Source organism: Salvelinus alpinus, chromosome 9 (assembly GCF_045679555.1).
Source record: "Salvelinus alpinus chromosome 9, SLU_Salpinus.1, whole genome shotgun sequence".
NCBI lineage: Eukaryota > Metazoa > Chordata > Actinopteri > Salmoniformes > Salmonidae > Salvelinus > Salvelinus alpinus.
In genome coordinates this window covers 40,756,859-40,784,713 of record NC_092094.1, presented here as the reverse complement: position 1 = coordinate 40,784,713, position 27,855 = coordinate 40,756,859, and the positions used below count along the sequence as shown (strand labels likewise).

General features: G+C 42.6%; 1 protein-coding gene across 2 annotated transcripts; it reads left to right on the top strand.

The window, feature by feature from the left end:
- Nucleotides 1-150: 150 nt before the first annotated feature.
- LOC139530071 (VPS9 domain-containing protein 1-like) lies at nt 151-27,086 on the top strand. Of its 2 annotated transcripts, none has more exons than XM_071326135.1 (16): nt 151-274; nt 7,475-7,547; nt 7,756-7,956; nt 8,036-8,198; nt 10,631-10,745; nt 16,203-16,265; nt 17,046-17,098; nt 17,397-17,484; nt 17,626-17,711; nt 17,823-18,292; nt 18,382-18,511; nt 18,985-19,190; nt 19,486-19,564; nt 21,675-21,779; nt 22,820-22,936; nt 24,086-27,086. In XM_071326135.1, the coding sequence occupies exons 1-15, from the start codon at nt 203-205 to the stop codon at nt 22,929-22,931; spliced, it is 2,016 nt and encodes a 671-aa protein (XP_071182236.1). In that variant the 5' UTR covers nt 151-202; the 3' UTR covers nt 22,932-22,936; nt 24,086-27,086. The 2 variants fall into 2 exon arrangements, with proteins under 2 accessions (XP_071182236.1, XP_071182237.1); XM_071326136.1 differs by lacking the exon at nt 151-274 and adding an exon at nt 382-504.
- Nucleotides 27,087-27,855: the final 769 nt, after the last annotated feature.

Here is a 27,855-nt window from a genome sequence, read left to right as displayed (position 1 = left end):
GTTTAACCACTTCGTTGGTGGTTTAGTAAAATATACAGTCTTTTTAACAGTAACACAATATCGTTAAGCACGAACTGGTAACGGTTTATATTGTAAACAACAAAACCCGGAAGTAGTACGAAAATAATAAACATCAAAGAACCACCAGACTTCAGAGTGCATATCCGGAACATTGATTGGCCGCAGTTGGCGTTGCGTTGCTATGAAGCCCCTTCAAAATGCCATGAAAATGGCTAAAGTGGCTATACAACTGGACGCGGGGAACCGACAAAAGGTATTATAATGTCTATATTTCAACAGATTTACAATTTCAGTGGCAAACGAGTTATATAGCCAGGAGATATATGCTTTATCGTTGATGTAAACAATCCACAAAATAGGCGGGGCTATCCGATGCCAGCTGCAGTCTATAGTGTGTGATTGCGGCCTGAAATTCGGAGGTTTCTTGCTTGTGGGCATTCCTGCATTTGCAGGAACTTCCCATTGGTTCCTGCTTGTGTTTAAGTAAGTTTTTATATTCTAGATTTCCCTGATTGCCCATGGGATTAAAATGGGGGTGAAGAGGGAAATAAACGTTTTTTTTTCCCGTTTAGGCTATGCCATCGTTGTAGTATTATACATGTGCAACGTTTTATCTTAAAATGTATGTGTAATCTGATGCGTTGGAGAACAGATGGGTGCTTTTAGCAACGCGGGTGTATTTGCATACACTAGTGTAGCCCATTCTAGATGCTTAGAATGCCTGACCTTAGATTTTAGCTTGTTTACACCTAGCTGCACTGGGGTCGGGAATGCAATTGTGGTCACATTAAAACACCTGTAATCAGATTACAGATACTTTTGAAGAAATGTATTACTTTATTTTATCTTTATTTAACTAGTTAAGAACACATTCTTATTTACAATGACGGCCTAGGAACAGTGGTTAACTGCCTTGTTCAGGAGCATAACGACAGATTTTTACTTTATCAGCTCGGGGATTTGATCTAGCAACCTTTTGGTTACTGGCCCAACGCTCTAACCACGAGGTTACCTGCCGCCACCGAGAAAAAAATATTTGTTCCGCCTTAGCGAGGATGACCACTATGATTATGAGCAGGAATATCCTTTTGTAGGTATGTCTTCCAATGGCAAGGGTTTGGCCTACAGTCGATACGCATATCAAGTTATTTATCTGCATAGCGCATTGATGTTTATCACACTGCTGATCTTTCGTTTAGCTATTTGCGCCTTACAGATTGTGGTTGTTGTGGATGGCTGTTCATAAATGGATATGGCTATTTTTAACTAATAATGGTTGAATTTAATAAGTTAAAGCTGCCTATCAATCATTGTTTTTGCGACCAGCGGGCATCCAATGAAAAATGACCTCTTGCAACAAGTTTGAGGGAGTTCAGCTCAGGTAAAACAATTTTGCTAATATACACAGTACCAGTCAAAAGTTTGGACACACCTACTCATTCAAGGGTTTTTCTTTATTTTACTATTTTCTACGTAGTAGACATCAAAATTATGAAATAAGACATGGAACCATGTAGTATATTTGAGATTCTTCAAAGTAGCCACCCTTGATGACTGCTTTGCACACTCTTGGCATTCTCTCCACCAGCTTCACCTGGAATCCTTTTCCAACAGTCTTGAAGGAGTTCCCACATATGCTGAGCACTTGTTGGCTGCTTTTCTTCCACTCTGCGGTCCAACTCATCCCAAACCATCTCAACTGGGTTGAGGTCGGGTGATTGTAGAGGCCAGGTCATCTAATGCAGCACTTCATCACTCCCCTTGGTCATATAGCCCTTACACTGCCTGGAGGTGTGTTGGGTCATTGTCCAGTTGAAAAACAAATGATAGTCCCACTAAGCGCAAACCAGAAGGGATGGCGTATCGCTGCAGAATGCTGTGGTAGCCATGCTTGTTAAGTGTGCCTTGAATTTTAAATAAGTGTCACCAGCAAAGCACCACCATACCTCCTCCATGCTTCACGGTTGGAACCACGTGGAGATCATCCGTTCACCTACTCTGCTTCTCACAAAGACACGTCGGTTGGAACCAAAAATCTCCAATTTGGACTCATCAGACCAAAGGACAGATTTCTACCGGTCTAATGTCAATTGCTCGTGTTTCTTGGCCCAAGCAAGTCTCTTCTTATTGGTGTCCTTTGTAGTGGTTTCTTTTCAGAAATTCGACCATGAAGGCCTGATTCACGCAGTCTCCTCTGAACAGTTGATGTTGAGATGTGTATGTTACTTGAACTCTGTGAAGCATTTATTTGGGCTGCATTCTGAGGTGCAGTTAACTCTGCTGCAGAGGTTAAGTTCATTAGAGTTAACTCTGGTTCTTCCTTTCCTGGGGTCCTATCTTCTGTGTACCTCCCCTACCTTGTCACAACACAACTGATTGGCTCAAACACATTAAGAAGTTAAGAAATTCCACAAATTAACTTTTAACAAGGCACACCTGTTAATTGAAATGCATTCCAGGTGACTACCTAATGAAGCTGGTTGAGAGAATGCCAACAGTGTGCGAAACTGTCATCAAGGCAAAGGGTGTCTACTTTGAAGAATCTCAAATTTAAAATATATTTTGATTTGTTTAACACTTTTTTGGGGGGGGGGTTACTATATGATGTGTAATTTCATAGTTTTGATGTCTTCACTATTATTCTACAATGTAAAAATAAAGAAAAACCCTTGAATGAGTAGGTGTGTCCAAACTTTTGACTGGTACTGTACATCCATATTTCCAAGTCCTATTCTTGAAGGTCAAGGGGTATTACATTAATTGGAATGACTGGAAATCTGACAGACTTATTGCACATCGCGTTGAACAACAAAGGAGCTAATTGGCTGTGGTGGTTACTGCTAGCTAGCATGAGGACGAAAAGGGCAGTTTTCCAGGAAAAAGAGCAGTATTTCAGTTTTTTTTCTATGTATTAGTGTGGATAAAATGTAAATAGTCCGGGTGTATTCATTTTTCAGCAGTCTTATGGCTTGGAGGTAGAAGCTGTTAAGGACCCTTCTGGTCCTAGACTTGGCACTCTGGTACCGCTTGCCATGTGGTACCAGAGAGAACAGTCTATGACTTGGGTGACTGGAGTCTTTGACAGTGATGTACTGGGCCATACACACTATCCTCTGTAGCACCTTACGGTCAGATGCCGAGCAGTTACTATACCAGGCGGTGATGCAACCGATCAGGATGCTCTCGATGGTGAATCTGTACAATGTTTTGAGGATCTGGGGACCCATGCCAAATCTTTTCAGTCTCCTGAGGGGCATAAGGTGTTGTCGTGTCCTCTTCACAACTGTCATGGTGTGTTTGGACCATGTTAGTTTGTTGGTGATGTGGACACCAAGGAACTTGATACTCTCGATCCGCTCAGTCCCATCGATGTTAATGGGGGCCTGTACGGCCCTTCTTTTCCTATAGTCCACAATCAGCTCCTTTGTCTCGCTCACATTGAGAGAGGTTGTTGTCCTGGCACCACACTGCCAGGTCTCATCGTTGACTGTGATCAGGCCTACCACTGTTGTGTCGTCAGCAAACTTAATGATGTGTTGGAGTCGTGCTTGGCCACACATCATTTGCGCCAACGTTTTGGAAACATAAGGAACGTGTCTTTTATCATCGAAAATGAATACAAAAAATTACTACACACCTTTATATGGTTAGGGTTCCCAGCACGGCCATGTTTCCATGTTCCAGCACTTGTTTATGGAAGACAGTCGACTACCTGTGCTAATTAGCTATCTGCGTCTTCGAACATCTTTGTGTAGACGGAAGATGGACGCCACAAACGTGTTCTCACTGAAAAATACTGTCGCCTGCAACTGTGTTAACCTTAAGTGTATATTTTGCCATCGTGAAATTATTTTGATGTGATATGAAAGTAGAGGGCTTTATGTTTCTAGAACCGTACCGCGGTGCATAAAAATGATGGCCCCCATGCACTTACCACAAATGCCTTGTTGGCTAATTTTGCCGTATTACACATTGCTCTCGGTAACACTTTTTTTGTGGACCTCATTCATCTTTCAATCACCCACGTGGTTATGAGCCTAAAAACCAATGAGGCAGGACTTGCAGGGCGTCTAAAATAGAACCAAGTTATTTTTTTAGCCCCTGGCTACGCAGACGCTCGCGAGCAGTTTGGATAAAATTATTGAATAACGTGTACATTTTTTTTGCAATGCTCGCGCACGCAACACGGCCGGTATGGTCAGCATTTAACGTTAACAAAACTGCAGGAAAGCAGTGCATAGCTGGTGGTGAAGGACACTGTCTACCGGTGTCCTAGCTAGCTAGCTACCGGTGTCACCCCGTCACCTGTCTGTGTAACGTTTCCGCAGCGCTAGCTAGCACTCAGTGACCGCGTTTACATGCACACAGTATTCCGGATAGTAGCTCATATCCCGCTTATTCGGGATAAGCTGTTTACATGCACCTTTGATATCCTGCTCATGAGTATCCCTGTATCCATGAACAGAATATTCCTTATAAATACAGTGCATTCGGAAAGTTTTCAGACCCCTTTTTACGCATTTTGTTATGTTACAGCCTTATTCAAAAATGTATACAAACTTTTTTTTTCTTCATACATTTTTCTTGGTCACTTCCCTTGGTCAGGGAGGTGACCAACAACCCGATGGAGCTCTGTCAGGGTGACCAGAGTTCCTCTGTGGAGATGGGAGAACCTTCCAGAATGACAACCATCTCTGCAGCACTTCACCAATCAGGCCTTTATGGTGGCTAGGCAGAAGACACTCCACAGTAAAAGGCACATGACAGCCCGCTTGGAGTTTTCCAAAAGGCACCTAAAGGACTCTCAGACCATGAGAAACAAGGTTCTCTGGTCTGATGAAACCAAGATTGAACTCTTTGGCCTGAATGCCAAGCGTCACTCTTGGCGGAAACCTGGCACCATCCCTCCGGTGAAGCATGGTGGTGGCAATGTCATGCTGTGGGGATGTTTTTCAGCGGCAAGGTCTGGGAGACTAGTCAGGAATGAGGCAAAGATGAACAGAGCAAGGTACAGAGATATCCTTGATGAAAATCTGCTCCAGAGCACTCAGGACCTCAGACTGGGATGAAGGTTCACCTTCCAACAGGACAACGACCCTAAGCATACAGCCAAGACAATCAAGGAGTGGCATTGGGACACGTCTCTGAATGTCCTTGAGTGGTGTAGATTGATGACAAAAAAAACAATTTAATCCTTGTCAGAATAAGGCTGTAACGAAACAATGTGGGAAAAGTCAAGGGATCTGAATACTTTCCGAATGCACTGTATATGGGTTAAATGGAATAGTAACTGAAATATGGACACTGACCGTAGGCCTTTAACCTGACATGTAGCGTAATATATTATTAGCTCCTGCAGAATTATGCATTTCTTACAGTGAATTTATACAACAAAAATGTATTTTGTCTCAGGAAAAGGAGTGGAGAAATATGATTTCTTTCTTTCAGCATCTCTTGCGACAATGCGAGGGTAATGTGTTATCTTTGAAGCTGTTATCCAAGCAGACAGTATTTCAACCACAAAATATGCACCCAAGACTAACTGCAGTCTTATCAGAAATGTCTTGTCATTTTTCTCAGCTTTGCTATTCCTATAAAACCAACCCATTAAAAATAGTTTTCTTCACATTTTCCAACAAGCTGTCAGGCATTCCCTTGGCAGCAAGAGCCTCTCGGCGGATGCTGCAGTGTACCCAAGTGGCGTCGGGAGCCATGACAGAAAGACATAGTGGAGTGGTAACGCGCGTGCAAGCAGTTGCTCCCGACACCACTTGGGTACACTGCAGCATCCACTGAGAGGCTCTTGCTGCCAAGGGAATGCTTGAAAGATGTTTTGAACACTATAGTGAAAGTGATTAACTTTGTTAAAGCAAGGCCCCTGAACCCTTGTGTATTTTCAGCACTATGCAATGATATGGGCACCGACCATATAACGCTTTGCAACATACAGAAGTGTGCTGGTTATCAAGGTTTTTTTAAATTGAGAGATGAGCTTAACATTTTCTTTACTGACCATCATTTTCACTTGTCTGACCGCTTGCATGATGACGAGTTTCTCACACGACTGGCCAATCTGGGTGATGTTTTTTCTCGCCTGAATGATCTGAATCTAGGATTACAGGGACTCTCCGCAACTATATTCAATGTGCGGGACAAAATTGAGACTATGATTAAGAAGTTGGAGCTCTTTTCTGTCTGCATTAACAAGGACAACACACAGGTCTTTCCATCATTGTATGATTTTTTTTTTTGTGTGTGCAAATGAACTCAAGCTTACGGACAATGTCAAATGTGATATAGCGAAGCACCTGAGTGAGTTGGGTGCACAATTACGCAGGTACTTTCCCGAAACGGATGAAACAAACAACTGGATTCGTTATCCCTTTCATGCCCTGCCTCCAGTCCACTTACCGATATCTGAACAAGAGAGCCTCATCGAAATTGCAACAAGCAGTTCTGTGACAATTTAATCAGAAGCCACTGCCAGATTTCTGGATTGGGCTGCGCTCAGAGTATCCTGCCTTGGAAAATCGTGCTGTTAAGACACTGATGCCCTTTGCAACCACATACCTATGTGAGAGTGGATTCTCGGCCCTCATTAGCATGACAACCAAATACAGGCACAGACTGTGTGGAAAATGATTTAAGACTGAGACTCTCTCCAATACAACCCAACATTGCAGAGTTATGTGCATCCTTTCAAGCATACCCTTCTTATTAACCTGTGGTGAGTTATTCACAATTTTTAATGAACAAATAAGGTTTTATATGTAAGATGGTTAAATAAAGAGCAAAATTATTGATTATTTTTTGTTACCTGTCCTATAAGAGCTCTTTGTCACTTCCCACGAGCCGGGTTGTGACGACAAACTCACCCTCATTCTTATGTTTAATAAATGTATCGTATAGTGTGTGTGTGGCAGGCTTACAATGATGGTAAAAAAAAACATTTGAGAGTGCGCTGACCCTGGTGCTAGAGGGGTTACGCAGCTGGAGGTCGAATGTTTGAAGGGGTATGGGACTATAAAAAGTTTGGGAGCCACTGTTCTAGGGCAACAAGTTATGACAAAAGAGACACTGCATGTATCACACTATAGTTGACAAATAAATGGCCTACCAAATGTCGGAAATTATAATATAGCTTACCAAATGTCGGAAATTATAAGCATAAACTTTAATTTAAATGTAAGTAGATTAATTATGGTCTGCAAAATGATTATGGTGGATCGAACTGCACAGGTAATTGCGGGCTGCAATCACACCCTTCTCTGCAGTGGCAACATGTAACATTTTTTTTCACTGTGTCATCATCACTGTAAAATTAAAAAATTAACTGCTGCAATATCATTTGTTACAGTAGTTGCCCTGTTGGTATTGATAATGTTCTATCTATACGTTTTAATGCTATTATGTTTCAACTGTTGGAAGTTTACAGCTGACTTTTTCTCTCTAGGAAGCTTACTGTGAATACTTGAGGAGTATCAACTTCATCTCCCACGCACTTCTGGAGGATGCTGAATCAAGGAGTAAGATGAGACCTGGGCTATATTCCATTATGCAAAACTAAATAAAGGACAATTCATACATCTCCTTTCATTCAAGATGTGCTCTGTAAATGAGTTGTTGTGATGCTTTCAAGATGGGACTGCAACTACATCTTAATGGCAGTCACTGGCTGTGTTTATTGATCATTTCTTCACTAACTGCTATTTTATTTTCTCTTTCCTCACCCAGAGGAGGAGGAGATGGTAGCAGTAGAGGTGGAAAAGATGTTGAGGCTAGCTGAGCAGTGTTTGGAGCGAGTCAAGTCCTTCGTAGGAAAGAGAGATGAACCCCCTACCCCTCCCTCTTCCACCACCACACCAACCAACTCAGCAGCACTCAGCCTGGCCACAGCCTTAGCCCCATCTGTTGCAGTAAACCCTGGAAAGATTGGTAAATATATTTATCCTCAAATTTTGCTATGTTTTTCTTATGACTTTTCCCAGAATGTATCATCCTCCTGTCCCTCCAGTTTTGCCACAACCACAAGAGAAGATCATTGACTCTTGGCCTAAATATAACCCCAGGCCTGGACACCGCAGAGTTCTCTCTGAGGGTGGAGGGGATGTCTCCCTCTTCCTGCCCCCAGAAGTCTTCCAGAGGTTGCAGACAGTGGAGTCACAGGACACCAGGATGTGAGTTATCATAGAAACTGAGGACTAAACAATCAGGGTGCAAATGGGGAAATATAAATAGCCCTTCAGTGACAGCCTTCATCAGAAGTCAATTGGAGAATGGTTGTCAATGTAGAACGTTTTTACATTGTCAAAGAGGCAGGTGATTAAGTAATCTACATGTAGAATGCGGCACCCTTGTGAAAACTAAGCGAATTGCAACAACACTGCCTGAATTCAAACAATTCTCCCCCTCTCCTAGCTTTACTCCCCTCACCCACTTTTTTGTCGCCCCGTCCCCTCCCACGTTTGCATCTTTTTACTCTCGGTTTTGAACACCAGCTTCAAACATCTGAAAATACAATATTTTTGGTTATTTAAAATATATTTCACATCGGTTTAGATGTACAATGATTCTCTACACTATACTTGCTTGTTTTGTCACAAACTGACATTATTAAAACCAGGAAATGGCAGAGCGAATTCTACTACCCAAGTCTGCCATTGTTGATTCTGCTCCTGAGGAGATTACCAAGCCTCTGTGAGACACTGATGGAAGAGAGGGAGGGTGCAGCTTTCAGAATGCAATTTTGTATCGGTCCAAAATATTTGTTTTGTGAATAAAATTCCACTATTACTGCAGAGACACTGAGTGCACAAAACATTAGGAACACCTTCCTAATATTGAGTTGCACCCTCTTTTTCCCTCAGAACAAACCCATGTTGACTCCAATGCTTCCCACAGTTGTGTCAAGTTGGCTGGATGTCCTTTGGGTGGTGGATCATTCTTGATACACACGGGAAACTGTTGAGTATTCAGACCCCTTCCCCTTTTCCACATTTTGTTACATTACAGCCTTATTCTAAAATGGGAAAAAATTATCCTCAGCTATCTACACACAATACCACATAATGGCCAAGCGAAAACAGCTTTTGGGACTTTATTTGCAAATATATTACAAATTAAAAATATCTCATTTACATAAGTATTCAGACCTTTTGCTTTGAGACTTGAAATTGAGCTCAGGTGCATCCTGTTTCCATTGATCATCCTTGAGATGTTTCTAAACTTGTTTGCAGTTCTCCTGTGGAAAATTCAATTGATTGGACATGGTTTGGAAAGGCACACACCTGTCTATATAAGGTCCCACAGTTGACAGTGTATGTCTGAGCAAAAACCAAGCCATGAGGTTGAAATAACTGTCCATAGAGCTCTGAGACAGGAATGTGTCGAGGCACAGATCTGGGGAAGGGTACCAAAACATTTCTGTAGCATTGAATGTCCCCAAGAACACAGTGGCCTCCATCATTCTTAAATGGAAGAAGTTTGGAATCACCAAGACTGATCCTAGAGCTGGCTGCCCGACCAAACTGAGCAATCGGGGGAGAAGGGCCTTGGTCAGGGAGTTGACTAACAACTCGATGGTCACTCTGGTAGAGCTCTGGAGTTCCTCTGTGGAGATGGGAGAACCTTCCAGAAGGACAACCATATCTGCAGCACTCTACCAATCAGGCCTTTATGGTAGAGTGGCCAGACAGAAACCACTCCTCAGTAAATGGGACATGACAACCCGCTTGGAGTTTGCCAAAAGGTCCTTGATGAAAACCTGCTCCAGAGCGCTCAGGACCTCAGACTGGGGTGAAGGTTCACCTTCCAACAGGACAACCAGCCTATGCACACAGCCAAGACAATGCAGGAGTGGTTTCGGGACAAGTCTCTGAATGTCCTTGAGTGGCCCAGCCAGAGCCAGGGCTTGAACCTGATCAAACATCTCTGGAGTGACTTGAAAATAGATGTGCAGCCGCGCTCCCCATCTAACCTGACAGAGCTTGAGAGGATCTGCAGAGAAGAATGGGAGAAACTCCCCAAATAAAGGTTTGCCAAGAAGACTTGAGGCTATAACCGGTGCTTCAACAAAGTGGTCCTGAATACTTATGTAAATGTATTTAACAATTTTTTTAATGTTTTAATATAAATTGGCAAACATTTCCAAACCTGTTTTTGCCTCGTCATTATGGTGTATTGTGTGTAGAATGAGGGGGAAACAATTTAATACATTTTAGAATAAGGCTGTAACATAACAAAATGTGCAAATCCAAGGGTTCTGAATACTTCTGAAGGCACTGTCTCAAGGCTTAAAAATCCTTTAACTTGTCTCCTCCCTTTCATCTACATTGGTTGAAGTGGATTTAACAAGTGACATCAAGGGATTATAGCTTTCACTTGGAGTTACCTGGTCAGTCTGTCATGGAAAGAGGCGTCATGTTTTGTACACAAATCCATAATATAGACTTTCTTAATTACTTAAATACAGACTTGGTTCGTGCAGAGTATTTTAATACTGCAGAACTGAAATGTACATAGTGTGCCCACCCCAGTTGTAGTCTTGATACTTTTTAAACCTTTGGTAAGATGTGACTAACATTTCTGTATGTTTTTGTGTATATGAAAGGGAGCTTACACCCATAGAGGAGGCATCACGGTTGAACCAGAAGTTGAAAGCAAATTGTGAAGCTCGTCTGGCCCGACTGCCGCCTGCACAGGCCCGTACACAGAAGACTTCTCTGGTCAGTCTTTGTGTTATTATGTCACTTATACCAAACAGACACCATATTCAGTTGAACAAAGTTTGTGTGTGTGTGTCAAACTTTTACATAGTGGATATAACGTCTGTGTGGATATCACAAACTTTCTTTTTAGCTTTGTTCTACTGTAATATGACACACAGTATTAAACTTACTAACAAGATCCCTCAATTTATCACAATTGAAATGTCATCCAAAGTAAAGAAGAAAGGTTGTGAAATCCACACAGCTGTTATATTCACTACACATATTGTGCACGGCACACACACTTGAGTACCTGATGTTGGTATAAAATCAAAGATGGACACAACAAGAGCTCAGGAGGGAAGATGGTGGAAGTGCAGGTTGATTCTGATGGTGCGCGGTTGAATTAATTAATTGAGAATGAATGGAAGACGGAATGAATGGAAGACGGAAGAACTTCTGTTTCTGGTAGGAGTGCAATTCGTCAACAATGATCAATTTGAGGTCACAAATATGTTAAAGGAGGCATTAAGAAAGATAGTCAGAGGGACCAGGAGTGGTTTTGTTTTGATTTCCTTTGTCTCAAAAGAGGAGGAGAAGGCATTGTGGCTCTATAAATTATCAGAATCTGAAATGGATAGCTTTTATTTTCGGCTCAATCAAATCCAATTGTATTTGTCACATGCTTCGTAAACAATGGGTGTGGACTTACGGGCCCTTCCCAACAATGCAGAGGGAGAGAAATATTAGAAAAGTAATAATACATACACAATGAGTAACGATAACTTGGCTACATACACAGGGTACCAGTACTGAGTCAGGGTGTGCAGCGGTACAAGGTCATTGAGTAGATATGTACATACAGTACCAGTCAAAAGTTTGGACAAGTTGTTTTGCATTATTGTTTTCCTTTCTCTTTGTCTTTTGTTCATTTTGCTTGTTGGTACATTTGGAGGTGGGGTCTTGGGGGTGGGGAATGGAAGTATGTATATATTTTTTAAATAAAATAAAAAAATTCTCAGGGGGGCGGTGGTGGGGGTCTTGGATGGTTGAGGGGCAGCTCTTGAGGAACTGTGGGGGTGGGGATCTTGGAGGGCTGGTGGCCTGGCGGTTGGGAGCTTGGGCCAGTGGCTGATGGATCGCTGATTCGGGTCCCCGTTTTTGTGGGAGATCTGTCGACGTGCCCTTGAGCACGGCGTTGACCCTGGTTGCTTCTGTGTGTCACTCTGGATGTGAGTCTGTTAGATGACTAATGTGATGTAGTTGTTGAGCGGCTTCACTGCAAGTATATTGTATGTTCTAAATATTCAATTAAAAAAGACAAAATAAATATGAAAGAAATTAGCATACAAAAATATTTAAAGTAACTACATTGTAAAATAATAGTGTAGACATCAGAGTGTGCAAAGCTGTCATCAAGGGAACGGTTGGTTACTTTGAAGAGTCTCAAATATAAAATATATTTTGATTTGTTTAACACTTTTTTTCTTTTTTTAGTTACTACATGATTCCATATGTGTTATTTCATAGTTTTGATGTCTTCACTATTATTCTACAATGTAGAAATGAGCAGGCGTGTCCAAACTTTTTACTGGTACTGTACAACTAGGAATAAAGTGAATAGTCCACATGACAGATAATAAACAGTAGCAGCAGTAGTGTATGTGATGACTAGGGTGGCTGGAGTCTTGGAAAACTTTTAGGGCCTTCCTCTGATACCGTCTGGTATAGGGGTCCTGGATGACAGGGAGCTCGGCCCCAGTGATGTACTGGGCAATACGCACTACCCTCTGTAGCGCCTTGTGGTCGATGCCATGCCACACGATGATGCAGCCAGCCAAGATGCTCTCAATGGTGCAGCTGTAGAACTTTTTGAGGATCTGAGGGCCCATGCCAAATCTTTTCAGCTTCCTGAGGGAGAAGAGGTGCTGTCGTGCCCTCTTCACGACTTCGTTGGTGTGTGTGGACCATGATAGATCCTTAGGGACATGGACACAGAGGAACTTTAAGCTCTCGACCCGCTCCACAACAGCTTTGTTGATCTGAACTGGGGCGTGCTCAGCCCTCCGTATCCTGTAGTCCACGATCAGCTCCTTCATCTTGCTGACGCTGAGGGAGAGGTTGTTGTGTTGGCACCACACTGCCAGGTCTCTGACCTACTTCCTATAGGCTCTCATCGTCGTTGGTGATCAGGCCTACCACCGTCATGTTGTCAGCAAACTTAATGGTGTTGGAGTCGTGAACTGCTACGCAGTGGTGGGTGAACAAGGAGTACAGGAGGGGACTAAGCACGGCGGATGTGTTGTTGCCTACCCTCACCACCTGTTTGCGGCCTGTTAGGAAGTTCAGGATCCAGTTGCAGAGGGAGGTGATCAGTCCCAGGATCCTTAGCTTCATGATGAACTTGGAGGGCACTATGGTATTGAACGCTGAGCTTTAGTCAATTAACAGCATTCTTACATAGGTGTTTCTCTTGTCCAGGTGGGAAAGGGCAGTGTGGAGTACAATAGAGAGAGCTTCATCTGTGGATCCGTTTGGGTGGTATGCGAATTGGAGTAGGTCCAGGGTGTCTGGGATTATGGTGTTGATGTGAGCCATGACCAGCCTTTCAAAGCATTTCATGGCTACAGATGTGAGTGCATCGGGGCGATAGTCATTTAGACAGGTTACCTTGGTGTTCTTCGGCACAGGCACTATGGTGGTCTGAAACATGTAGGTATTACAGATTGGGTCAGGGAGAGGTTGAAAATGTCAGTAAAGACGCTCTGAGTACGTCTCCTGGTTATCAGTCTGGCCTTGTGATGTTAACCTGTTTTAAAGGTCTTACTCGCATCGGCTACGGAGAACGTGATCACACAGTTGTCTGACAGCTGGTGCTCTCAATTGGTTCAGTGTTTCTTGCCTCGAAGTTAACATAGAAGGCATTTAGCGTGTCTGGTAGGCTCACGTCTCTGGGCAGCTCGTAGGCTGGGTTTCCCTTTTGAAATCTGTGATAGTTTGCAAGGCCTGCCACATCTGACAAGTGTCAGAGCCGATATATTAGGATTTGATCTTAGTCCTGTATTGAAGCTTTGCCCCTTTGATTGTTCGTCGGAGGTCGTAGCGATATTTCTTATAAGCATCCGATTAGTGTCCCGCTCCTTGAAAGCGGCATCTCTAGCCTTTAGCACAGTACGAATGTTGCCTGTAATCCATGGCTTCTGGCTGGGATATGTACGTACGGTCACTGTAGGGACGATGTCGTCGATGCACTTATTAATGAAGACTGATGTGGTTAACTCCTCAATGCCATCAGATGAATCCTGGTGCTATCGAAACAGTCCTGTAGTTTAGCATCTGCTCCATCGGACCACTTCCATATTGAGCGCGTCACTGGTACTTCCTGTTTGAGTTTTTTTCTTTAAGCAGGAATCAGGAGGATAGGGTTATGGTCAGATTTGCCAAATGGAAGACAAGGGAGAGCTTTGTATGCGTTTTTGTGTGTAAAGGTGATCTACAGGTTTTTTTATTTATTTTTTCCCCCAACTCTAGTTACACAGCTGACATACATGCTGGTAGAAATGAGGTAAGACAGATTTCAGTTTTCATGCATTAAAATCACCGCCCACCTGGAGTGCCGCCTTTGAATGAGCATTTTCTTGTTTGCTTATTGCCCTATACAGCTTGTTGAGTGCGCCAACATCGGTTTGTGGTGTTAAATAGACAGCTATGAAAAATATAGATAAACTCTTTTGGTAAATAGTGTGGTCCACAGCTTATCATGAGGTATTCTAACTCAGGCGAGCAGAACCTCGAAACTTCATTAATATTAGAGGTTGTGCACCAATTGTTGTAAACAAAGACATACCTCCCCCTTGAGCTTACACAACGCTGCCGTTCTGTCCTGCTGATACATAGACAAACCAGCTAGATGTATATTATCCATGTCCTTGTTCAGCCATGACACTGAGAAACATAGGATGCTACCGATTTTTTTTTTTTTTTTAAAGGTGTCATATCTGGAGTCTTGTTGGACATTGCGATTAGTTATCTTACACAGAAGATTCCAGGAGTGGTTAAAGCATGTCGACTAAACCGTGTAATAGATGGAGGAAAGTCAATCGATTTTACTGATGTTTGAAGTATCATCTGCCTACACGAAGCTGGGATATGTAAGATACGCAGTGAGAGCGTTTGTGAAAGCCGTTGCAGTGCCGAAATTGCAAAAGGTATGGTCATGTGTCAAGTGTGTTCAGATGAAATCAATAGGTTGGTGAAGAATGGGATGATCTACAGAGTTGCAATTGTGGTAGAAATCACGAAGTGGTAGGCCACAAGCTCACACAGAACGGGACCGCCGAGAGCTGAAGCTCATAGCGCATAAAAATTGTCTGTCCTCGGTTGCAATACTCACTACCAAAAAACTGCCTCTGAAAGTATCGTCAGCACAATAACTGTTTGTCGGGAGCAGTGTTGGCTCTGTAGCAGTGGAAACGTGTTCTTTGGATTGATGAATAAAGCTTCACCATATGGCAGTTCAAGGGACGAATCTGGGTTTGGAAAATGCCAGGAGAACGCTACCTGCCCGAATGCATAGTGCCAACTGTAAAGTTTAGTGGAGGAGGAATGATGGTCTGGGGCTGTTTTTTATGGTTTGGGGCTAGGCCCTTAGTTCCAGTGAAGGGAAATCAGAATACAATGACATTCTAGACGATTCTGTGCTTCCAACTTTGTGGCAACAGTTTGGGGAAAGCCCTTTCCTGTTTTAGCATGACAATGCCCTGTGCACAAAGCGAGGTCCATACAGAAATGGTTTGTCAAGATAGGTGTGGAAGAACTTGACTGCAAAGAGCCCTGACCTCAACCCCATTTAAACATGGGATGAATTGGAACACCGACTACAAGCCAGGCCTAATCGCCCAACATCAGTGCCCGACCTCACTAATGCTCTTGTGGCTGAATGGAAACAAGTCCCCGCAGCAATGTTCCAACATAATGTGGAAAGCCTTCCCAGAAGAGGGAAGGCTGTTATAGCAGCAAAGGGGGGACCAACTCCATATTAATGACGAACAGATGTCCACATACTTTTGTACTTATTATATCCAGGTACTTTAATTGTTCCAATGATGCGTTATGCACACTAAGCGATGTAGCACAGACTTCCTCGTATATACTCGCAGGGTGGTTAGTTCTCCAGTAGCCTACTCGAGTGCGATCAATGACAACCCTTAAACTATGACGTTTCATTGTTCAGACCCTGATAAGCCATATATAATGCAATCGGCCAGCAGTTAGCCGACCTCAGGCTAATACTGGTTGTAGTGTTGAGGTGATGATAACCTTTTTATGTTTACCTTTCAACAAGAATTCTGACTCCTGGAAAATATTGCTTGTCTTATTTACTAATTACATTGTGTGTGAGATATCTGACATGCATGCTTTTAACATCTCTAGAAAGGGTATAGAAATCTAAAATATTTATACATTTTCTTTCAGACTCTCTCTCTTCAGAGGCAGATGATGGAGAACCTGATTATTGCCAAGGCCAGGCAAGGTGCTGTATCCTTCGTTTCTGATATTTAATGTGGACTTTCAGTTGCCTGGCTACCCAGAGTCCTTGCTCCAGCCAAACACTAGGCCACACCCACGGACGTTAGTTTCTTCTCCGCAGTGAGTCTGGATCTGAGTACCTCCCTGACCCTTCACCGAATACGAACACATTCGGGACCGTCTGATTTGTGGGTTGGGCCGGAGCCAGAACACACGTGGGTAAAGCAGCGGTTTGACATTGTCATTGGCTTTGATACTATGATTGGTTAGAGACGATCCAATCGCTGATGACTTTGTTTTGTACAACGCCCCGCGTCATCACAAACAATTTCAATGATGGCAGTCTCAGATTAAAGTGTGTAGGGAATGACAGAGCAGCGGAAGAATTTGGTGTGAGTTGTCGACTCGTCAGGCTAGACTTTCGGGGTCAGATTATTGTTATTATATAAGTCTAGGGGTTATTGGGTAAGACTGTCCACTTGAGTAAGACCAGGATCCTAATGATGGTGTCTTGGTTCAAGGATCCCTACGTGTCACCCTTGGAACACACATTCCAGACATCTCATGCACTTGCGTACCGGACACCCCTGCAGACCACGCAAGGAGTAGCCTAAAGGGTTACATCATCTATTATAGTGATCGACCTATTGGTGTTTAAAGGTAAACACCTTCTGAGATAATGAATGCTATTGGTTGTCCATGGTGGTAGGCATATAGCTTTGGGGTGAGCTGCTATATTATGTTTAGAGCCAGTGGACATTTGGGAAGATTTCCTTAATGTCTGTGAAGCTCCAAAGGAAGATGGAGGAAAGGAGACTGAGGCTGCAGGAGCAGGCCAACAGGTGAACATTCATCCACTCTGACAGTAGAGCTCGGTACACATCACAGTACAAGTCTCACAGTTGTATGGCCTTACAGGCTAACAGCATAAGAAATGTCGGAAGTATAACTGTGTAGGGATTAGAATCAGAACAGAAAGCTGATACTTGTGTGCTTGCAGTTAAGTATAGAATATTTCCCAACGATTTCCTTTCATTGACCACTCAATCCACCCATGAATGAAAGTTATTGAATGGTGTTGGAGCTGAGCTCCAGTTACATCCATATATCAGATTAGTAATCTGTCTGTGCTGTATGCAGGAGGTTTGCTGCATCTGGAACAATTACTGGAGAAGAACAGGAACAACGTGTTCTGTACACAAATATTTTGGAATATGAACAAGATCATGTGAGTTCAGAGTTCAGCGACAACTTGACAAGCCTTTGTGTTGATAAGTGAACTTTAGTGTTTTCAGAGAATCAGATGGTTATTGGCTAAGTGACTGCTGTCGAGTTGTGTCCTCATCCTGTGTATGTGTTTAACTTACAGGACTGGCCCAAGCTTTGGAAAGCGAAACTCAAGAAAAATCCTGATGATGCCACCTTAGTCACCGGCCTTGTTTTATGTCTTCTCAGGTACTGAACACGAGGCAGCACAAGGCAGTCATATATTTTGCCAAACATAATGTTACTTAATTTCCATTTCAATAGAGGAGTAACTTGTGTTGTGTGCTCTCTGTATCCTAGCTGTCCAGACCACCCTGTGATTAAGCTACTGAAAAGGCTCCAGTACAGAGTTTACAACAGGCTCTATCCAATCGTAAGCAAGAGACTACCTGCAAGTCCTGCCCTGCCCATGAAACCCTCCCGCAGCACTCAGAGCTTGTTGATCTCAGACTCTCATCAGAACGTTTCAAAATCTGGCACGGGTCACAGTCAGTCCTCTGACGCCTCTCTCAATATCTCCTCCTCCCATGACCATAATACCAACGAGGCGGAGTTGGATAGTGATGGGCCCCATACTCTGGACAGGGAGAATTTGTTTGAGGATATGGAGCAGTTCCTGACACAGATGGACCGGGCCCCCTCTCATAGGGACCCTGACATGATCTTTGAACCATCACAGTTAGATCAGGAGTCCCTTGTTCAGGACTTGGAAATGCATGCTCTCAAAAAGCACCTGAAGGCTATAGTGAAGGACATCCATATTGCCATTGGTTAGTAGTAAACCTCACTTTGACAGGAAATGTGTTCTCTAATGGAAAATATATAGAACAAATGATAAACATATTTGTTTGTGTTCCAGATCAACTGCTGTCTCTGTGTCTGCTCTCATTTGAGTGTCTGAACACAGCCAGTTCTAAGGACCTGTGTGTGGCCAGCATAGAGGAAGCCTTCTTCACTCCCCTCTGGAGCCCTCTGTTGACCCTCTTCAGGTAAAGCAGCTTCAAGTCTTATCCCCTCGTTTAGCTTTTTTACAATTTTCTAGTCTTTTAATTTACAGTCAGTGCTTATACGACTGCGTACATTTTTATGGCCAATATACTAAAACCCAGTCCAATACAATGTATTTTGCTGCTCTGATCACATTTACATATTTTGTGATGATGATGATTGAAACGTCTTGCATGCAGAATGAGTCGGATGTCAGGCAGTGGTCAATAGATGGCGTCAGTCGGCTACAAGTAGAAACTGTTCCCTCTTCTCCTATTGTTGATTTATGCTATCAGTTTAGTGAGATGATTTCTAGACCTGTTACACGTTTGTTGTGCAACCATTTGTTGATCTATTCAATCTAATGCCCATTTAGAAAGTAGTTCAGTATGACAGCTGCTGTCAGTCATGTCACAAAACCTGTTGATTGGTCATGGGTAACCCCTTGTATCTTTGTGTGTCCTGGACTATGCAGGAAGGTCCACAGAGAGAGGGAGCTGTCCTTTGAGTCCAGTATGAGGCTGTATCAGGACGCCTCACCTGGTGACGTTGGTGTCGCATCGAAACTGTACCCCCAAGACCCTGTTGTGCTGCATGGTTCCTACCCCTATGAATCAGCAGTGCAGGAGCTTCGCTTGCTGTGCAGAGATTGCTGTCCCCAGAAAAAGCTGGAGTGCATTGGTGAGTGAACCCCTTAAAACCCTTACTGGACAATGATAGTGTGGGACGTGTTCTTCAAATTGCTCATACAGGGGAAGCATTTGATCTCTACTAGCACCATTGTTTATTGTGCTGAATGAATGCCATGGGGGGAAAAATCTATGTCTCTCTGGCACAATAACATCTAGTACACTTTATTTTAGACATGCTGGAAGCTGAATTGACTTGTTTGGTCTAATTGTGTAATGTTATTGATGTTGTTTTCCATATGCCTATCTATTAGTCACCTTTGTTTTTGCTTTCTGTTCTGTTGCAGTTCGGACATTGCGTCTGATCTGTGCTTGTGCTGAGGACTACTGCTGCCTTCATGAGGCGGATTCCAAAACAGCAGCCATGTGAGTCTAGTACTGCGACATTGCTTTTATGAATATGAACATGCTCACGTGCTAGACCATGCTGATTTCTCTCTCTTTCTCACTCTCTGACTCACATTTCAAATAGCGTTATTTATATTTCAATGTTTTTCCTCATTCTTCTGTTTGTGCTTTATAAAGACTAGGACTTACGGTACAGATAATTTTTTGTTGTTGAGGGGGGGGGGGGTGTGTATCCTAATATAATTTAGGACCTCTTGCCTCAGTCAGTGGTCGCCTTGTCAGACTTCATCAGGGCTCACTAAGGCCAGACGCAGTAGGGGTCTGGCCAAGGATCACCGCCCCCCGCAGAGTGCCTCATCCTGGCTGACCCTCAAAGTGGGTCGCCTTGTCTGGAACTTACTCAGGCAGGTCCCAGCTAGCATAGGAGCCATGGGAGGGAAAGCAGCTCTACTGAATAGCAGAAAGAGCTATAGATCAGAGACCATCTGAAGGGAATACAGAGTGTAGACGCTAAGTCATGCTTGAGGTTTGGGTGGGGGGCCAGTAATATAGTGAGGAAGTTTACTGGGTTGTTTTCTTGATTTAGGGGACTGCTACTTGAGGATTTAATGAGGCTTGCCAGTGTAGGCAGGAAACTGATGAGGTAGATCACAAACATTTAAGAGCCAGTCCACAAGCTACCTAAATGACACCCAGTAAACGGCTGTCTGCATCGTAGCCCATTGCATGAGGCGCCTTTAAAACTAAACTGTTAGAGGATGTGGGCTCCAATTCTATGCTCCCACGCCCAACAAAAACAAATCTCTGTCCCTCATTTTCTCTCTGTCTCATATTCATGTTTTAGGGGCATTCAGAGAAAAGCTCATGCTCTGTATCTGTCTCCTTGTTTCGATGTAGTCGGAGCTGAATTCCACAAAGCCTGGTCTCTGCTCCACTCTGTTGGTGGAGTACATCAGAAACTTCCTTCAGTATGGAGTGGAGTTTAGTCAGCTAGGTCTAGTCAAGATATTTTGGGGTGTGTGTGATGTTTGGTTTTGAATATGGCATACTGTTTCCAACAGTTTCCATTTTAGGGGGTAATATCTTTTCTCCATTGCTTCAAAATGTAAAGTGTGTTTCACTTTAAGCAAAAGGTTGCCCACACTATTGAAAGAAGTGCTTCCTATTCTGAGGAGTCCGTTTGAGACTGTAGAATGAATGGGTTCAATGTGACCATTATTCTCACTAATTACTTTCTATTGTGTTCACATGAAAGTATGAATGCAGTACGCATGTGTGAACATTATCAATCTATTTTCCCTTTTTTCTTGTCACCTTAGTTTCCTTTTTACACACACACACACACACACACACACACACACCACACAGTCCGCAGCCAACTTCCTCATTCATTGTTCGTCTCATTCTTTCTTTTGTTTCTGACCAGGTGGGGGCTCATTTTGTTCTCTCCATCCTCTTTTGTCTGAACAAACTCCCATTTCGATTTATTTTTCTCCCTCACACTCCTCTACATCTCTCTTCACTTTGTCTTTTTCTTTTTCAATATCAAAATGTTTTTCTCAAATTGACCGTTTCATTTTTGATTTCAATCTGATTTGTCAGATAACACTGTAATGGCTTTTTAATTATGTCAACTTTGTCTATGACTGGTTGCATTATGACGCTTCATGTTTGACCCCGAATTTGATATTTATGCTAAAACTGGAATTTATAGACACTAATTTGAAGGTTCTAGGAATGTATGTGTCTGTGTGTATTTACAGTTAAGGAGGGTGTGATTTATTTATTGGTTTTGATTATGGGTGTGAAGTGTGAGCCCTGGCTCTCTGGGGTTATATGACACGGTCCACACCTCTTTCACTTGCATGCCAGGGATTTGGTTACCTCTGGCTGGGTCAGTAAGGGGACAGTCATCCACCTTCTCACGCAAAGCAATCTGTGATTGCGTGTGATGGGTGATTAACAAGGGTCACTGGACCAGTGGACATATTATCATTAGTGAAAATGTGTACCACAACAGCTTATACTTTGTTTAACAATTGAATTCTAACACAACCATTTAAAATATTATTTGATTTCATTTTTAACTGTTTGTAATTACTTGGCTTCTTCTCTGTTTCTTTGTTAGTGGGGCAGATGACTTGTTGCCCATCCTCTCCTATGTGGCTCTGCACTGTGAGCTGCCTCAGCTGGTGTCAGAGTGTGCTGCCCTGGAGGAGTTCATTCATGAAGGGTAGGTCTCCAACTTACACACACACTTTTAAAGTTCACCTCACAGAAAACATGTCCCCAACTCCATTGTACCTCTCCCCCTCCAATCTCAACTCCTGACTCTGGAGACTGTCACCCTCTGGCTTAGTCTGTATCAGTTTCCCCTTGCGTGTCAGCTCAGACCACACCCGAGAGCTCTATTTATCTTAGTAAAAACAGCCTTTAATAGGCTGGTTAGATTGGCAGTGATAAAGGAATGTGGGGATATTCTGGTTTGGTTTTCCTTTCCAATAAAAATACAAATAAAAGCCTACTTGATGTTTATACAGCTCAGTGGTTTGGAAGAGCAGAGTGTAGGGAAGGCTGGGCTCACTGGGTCCAAGGCCCTACAGAGGCGGGCCCCCCATGTAGGAATTATTGCTGTGATTTCCAGAATGACAGGTCAAAAAGTAAAGAGGATGGGGTGATGTTATTTACATGCCTATAAAAGCACGTGCCCCCGGCCCACCCCCACCATAGAAGCTTATGGATAGATATCTTTCAATCTCTCTTTCTCTCACTCACGCACTGTCACACATAGCCCTGGCATGAGTTGCTCTCGTGTCTTGGTCTCATTAGCTTAAGGTCACCCAGAGTTGACTTGAGGCTCAGGCCTTTCACTGCTCCCTTAAGAAAACCTCCACCCTGCTTACTGTCCTGCCTTTTCATCCTCCCCACAAATCTGCTCTTCCCTCCCCCTTTTATATACAGATGGGCCAGGAAAAAAACTCTTGTTTTACTGGACCATTTGCCTTGTTTAGTCATGGTATGGTCTGATATGAGGAGGGAAGTTGTTGCATAAAACCATCTTTATGGTAATCCTCAGAAGGAAATGATGTGAGCGTTGATTTGTTGTCACGGGCAAAATGGAATAAATGAATAACATATCAGGTGTTGGTATTCAATCACTCAATCTACAATGATGATTACCAAGATGAGGTTATGTTGATTTTCTTTTATTGATCTGTCTGTAAATTGTACAACGATGGTGCAGAGAGTTCTAACAGTTCTTCTCTATCTCAGGTATCTGATTGGAGAGGAGGGCTACTGCTTGACCTCTATGCAAAGTGCTCTGCAATATGTGGAGTCATTGCACACAGGAGGTTTTCAGTTGCACAACACTAAATCCGCCTGATACAGGTAATATACGTCCAATATGATCAAAAGTCACACTGAGTACAAACAAGATCTTTCTCAAATGCATCCTCGTTTAGAGGCAATTCTTCAATATTATTTAGTTTTTAATCTCAATTGTTTTGATGTTACCCTTAACAATGGTAAAATTAAGTGAAATGTTAAGTTGAGAATTCTATGATAACATTGAGATAGGGCCCAACTAGAAGTGATTGAACTGATTGAGGTTGGAGGGTTCATTGTTCTCAGTATCTATGAAGTTGGATGAGTCGTATAGTATAGCGGGCCATTGAGCAGTCTTCCCAGAGCTGGAGAATTTACACAGGGATTAATTCTATGTGACATCATCAAACAGTCCCACCTAAACTCCCGGTGACATAATTAATCCATGCTAACTAAACATTTGACTAAAAAGTGTGCTCTGTCTGCAGATCTGTCAGTTATGCAAGGCTGTTCAGTTATGAGAAGGAGTCCTCTGTTTCACATTTCAGATGGAATAACAGATTTAGTTTAAACGTCAATCCGATCTCCCAATTCATGCGTCCTAAATGGAACAGTCCATTGTCGCCATGGATATAAAGGGGGGTGATTTGGAGTGTCCCTGTAGCCTTTTCTCATTGAGTGGCCAATCAATGTTTTACAGAATTTAATCAAATCATTTTATTGGAATTTGGGGATTATTGGCATTCTTAGTTCAGCTCCTATTGATTTGAAATGATTCTGTATAACTACACACATGGGCTCGGTAGTGCACTTCTACATAACATGGAGGTGCAGGCTAGTGCTGTAGTATGATTCTCTCCCCTTCTCACATGAAGTGTGGACTCTTTCACCCCTTATGGATGTCAGAAGGAATGGACTGGTGTAAAAGGGAAACTCCCTAGCCCATGCTTACACTAATCCAATGCTTTTAACTCCATGAGGGGGTGTAAGCAAGTGTACACTTTGGGTAGAAGGGTAAAGGATCGGAATGCAACCCTGGACCAAGTGAATAGCAACTTTTCTACACCTAAGAACATTCAACCCACAAGTTAATTGATTGAAAGGGCATCCATGAAATACAGTAACAGGACATTTGAGCACATTGTTGGTCTCACATTGTGTATCTGGGTGTTGGGTACCAATGAATTGAGTGCTTATTGTTTGCTGTTTCAGGGTGCTGCTTTGAAATGGAAACCAGCATTTCCCCTTGTGGCAGTGCCTGTTAGCTGCAGACTGGACCACCATTCAACTTAATTCAGATGTTCTGCGCAAGAAAGGATCCTATACTTCGGCTTTCAAATACATTTTCTTTTTTTAAAGTGATCCCTATTGAACTGTAGTTTCTATGCAACAATGGTTCTGATGGGCTGGACATGATTTCCAAGTTCTGTTTGTGTTCAGCCATGTTCAGCCAAGTGATTTGACATGGCCTGTTGATTGGTACTTGGACTAGCTGCCATGTGGAATGGTCTGGCTGGACTACAGCATCTTTGGTTATGAGTCCCCTTATTTGAGGGGCATTTAGGTCAAGTGCTTGAAGCTTTGTCATAAGTCACTGAATTCTGGAAAATATTTTATCGCTATTGTCCAATATTGCTCATTTTTATTGCTTTAATTTATGAACTGACCCTGTCATTTAATTCAGTTCATGTCTGAAAAAGCACTATGTACCACCATAGAGCAAAATGTGTACATTTTTGAAACTCTAAAAAAGCATGGATTGATAAATGATTGTGTAGATGCTTACAGTATATTATGATAAATTACTCTTATTTTAGGAGAGGAGATGTGGAAATGAAGACCCGTATGCCTTTAGATGTATTTAGATTCTAGTTTAATTTTAATCCTTGCATTCAGGAGATGTTTTAGGATAATGCTAAAGAAAATAACTAGGTTGGTATTTATTGTGCTACCTGAGAATGTGTGTGCGTGCAATAATGTGTGGGAACAATTCCTCTGTGTAAAAGTACATGCAAAATTGAGATTTGGGGCCCCCATGTGACAATGATTAAAACACATTTACTGTTCAAATTAGTTAGTAATAACTTGTTGGCAGATATTTAGAAGTAATCTTTTGTATTTTGTGCATTTGGGTGGATGGCGTTATAGAGGGGATTCACAAGGGGGGGTGTTTAATTGCTCTTTAGCAGCATCTTAGAACAGAAATTGGAAATACTTACATTTTAATTTAATTATAACTTTTGCACTTTAGGTTTGTCCCACTTCTGAAATCCCCATCACTTAAACAAAATCACTGTAATAGCGTGCGAGCAAGCATGCACTTGCAGATAAAATGTTAACGCAGCAGGGACTGCTAAGATATGAAAGGCATTTTGACATTGTTTTCACAACAATAGTGTTTTATACTTACAGAATTTAACATGAATTTATCATGAACTGGTGTTATTACAGTATTAAGTTGAGGCATGTTAATTAAAGAGACGGACAAAAACAGGTTTCGAAAATGTATTTTAAAAAAAACGGAAATATCGCATTTTACATAAGTATTCAGACCCTTTACTCAGTACTTTGTCGAAGCACCTTTGGCAGCGATTACAGCCTCGAGTCTTACTGGGTATTACGCTACAAGCTTGGTACACCTGTATTTGGGGAGTTTCTCACATTCTTCTTTGCAGATCCTCTCAAGCTCTGTCAGGTTAGATGGGGAGCGTGGCTGCACATCTATTTTCAAGTCACTCCAGAGATGTTTGATCAGGTTCAAGTCCGGGGTCTGGCTGGGCCACTCAAGGACATTGACACTCGTCCCGAAGCCACTCCTGCATTGTCTTGGCTGTGTGCTTAGGGATCGTTGTCCTGTTGGAAGGTGAAACTTTGCCCCAGTCTGAGTGCTCTGGAGCAGGTTTTCATCAAGGATCTCTCTGTATTTTGCTCCGGTCATCTTTCCCTCAATCCTGAATAGTCTCCCAGTCCCCGCTGCAGAAAAACAACCCCACAGGATGACGCCGCCACCACCACCACCACGCTTCACCGTAGGGATGGTCCCAGGTTTCCTCCAGATGTGACGCTTGGCATTCAGGCTAAAGAGATCAATCTTGGTTTCATCAGAACAGAGCATCTTGTTTCTCGGTCTGAGAGTCCTTTAGGTGCCTTTTGGAAAACTCCAAACGGACTGTCATGTGCCTTTTACTGAGGCGTGGTTTCTGTCTGGCCCCTCTACCATAAAGGCCTGATTGGTGGAGTGCTGCAGAGATGGGAGAGCCTTCCAAAAGGACAACCATCTCTGCAGAGGAACTCTGGAGATCTGTCAGAGTGACCATCAGGTTCTTGGTCACCTCCCTGACCAAGGTCCTTTTCCCTTGATTGCTCAGTTTGGCCAGACGGCCAGCTCTAGGAAGAGTCTTGGTGGTTCCAAACTTCTTCCATTTAAGAATGACGGAGGCCACTGTGTTCTTGGGGACCTTCCATGCTGCAGAACGTTTTTGGTAGATCTGTTGGTAGATCCTTCCCCAGATCTGTGCCTCAATACTATCCCGTCTCGGGTCAATTCCTTCGACCTCAGTGCATGTCAGAGCAAAAACCAAGCCATGTCAACTGTAGGACCTTATATAGACAGGTGTGTGCCTTTCCAAATCATGTTCATCAATTGAATTAAAAAATAAACATTTAAACATTTTAGTTCATCTTTATTTAACCAGGTAGGCCAGTTGAGAACAAGTTCTCATTTACAACTGCGACCTGGCCAATAAAAAACAAAGCATAAAAAACAACACAGTTACCAAACGTACAGTCAATAACACAAAAGAAAGAAAAATCTATTTATGTACAGTGTGTGCAAATGTAGAAGAGTAGTGAGGTAGGAAATAAATAGGCCATAGAGGTGAAAATAATTACAATTTAGCATTAATACTGGAGTGATAGATGTGCAGATGATTTGCAAGTAGAGATACTGGGATGCAAAAGGGTAAGTAATACTATGGGGATGAATTTACCACAGGTGGACTCCAATCAAGTTGTAGAAACAGGATGCACCTCAGCTCAATTTCGAGTCTCATAGCAAAGGGTCTGAATACTTATTTAAATAAGGTATGTTTAAGAAATTGGCAACAAAAAAAAAATGTAGTCACTGTCATTATGGGGCAATGTGTGTAGATAAGTAATTTGTTTTCCTCATTTTTAGAATGAGGCTGTAAAGTAAAAATGTGGAAAAAGTCAAGGTGTCTGAAAAATGTCCGAGAGAGGAGCTGTGTTGGAGAGGCCTATGCTGCCACCTACTGAAGTAACAGCAGAGGGGTAGGCATCCTGATAAATAAGAACACCTTTTTCCTTCATATTCCAGCACACAAATCAACAAGGCCATTTTCTAAATGTTGAATTGTACCGTACATGATGAAAATTACATTCATTTCATTGTAAATCCCCCCAGGGCAAATCATGTATCTATATATATATACACATACACAGTTGAAGTCGGAAGTTTACATACACTTCGGTTAGAGTCATTAAAACTTGTTTTTCAACCACTCCCCAACTGTCTTGTTAACAAACTATAGTTTTGGCAAGTCGGTTAGGACATCTACTTTCTGCATGACAAGTCATTTTTCCAGCAATTGTTTAGACAGATTATTTCACTGTATCACAATTCCAGTGGGTCAGAAGTTTACATACACCAAGTTGACTGTGCCTTTAAACAGCTTGGAAAATTCCCGAAAATTATTTCATGGCTTTAGAAGCTTCTGATAGGCTAATTGACATAATTTGAGTCAATTGGAGGTGTACCTGTGGATGTATTTCAAGGCCTACCTTCAAACTCAGTGCCTCTTTGCTTGACATCATGGGAAAATCAAAAGAAATCAGCCAAGACCTCAGGGGGAAAATTTGTAGACTTTCACAAGTCTGGTTCATCCTTGGGAGCAATTTCCAAATGCCTGAAGGTACCACGTTCATCTGTACAAACAATTGTACGCAAGTATAAACACCATGGG

Excerpts from the sequence above, each read along its gene's own strand:
- LOC139530071 (XM_071326135.1), top strand. The coding sequence starts at position 203 with ATGAAGCCCCTTCAAAATGCCATGAAAATGGCTAAAGTGGCTATACAA. Across the intron at positions 17,099-17,396 it reads CTGCAGGAGCAGGCCAACAG|GAGGTTTGCTGCATCTGGAA; the intron begins GTGAACATTCAT and ends TGCTGTATGCAG. Across the intron at positions 17,712-17,822 it reads CTTGTTTTATGTCTTCTCAG|CTGTCCAGACCACCCTGTGA; the intron begins GTACTGAACACG and ends TCTGTATCCTAG.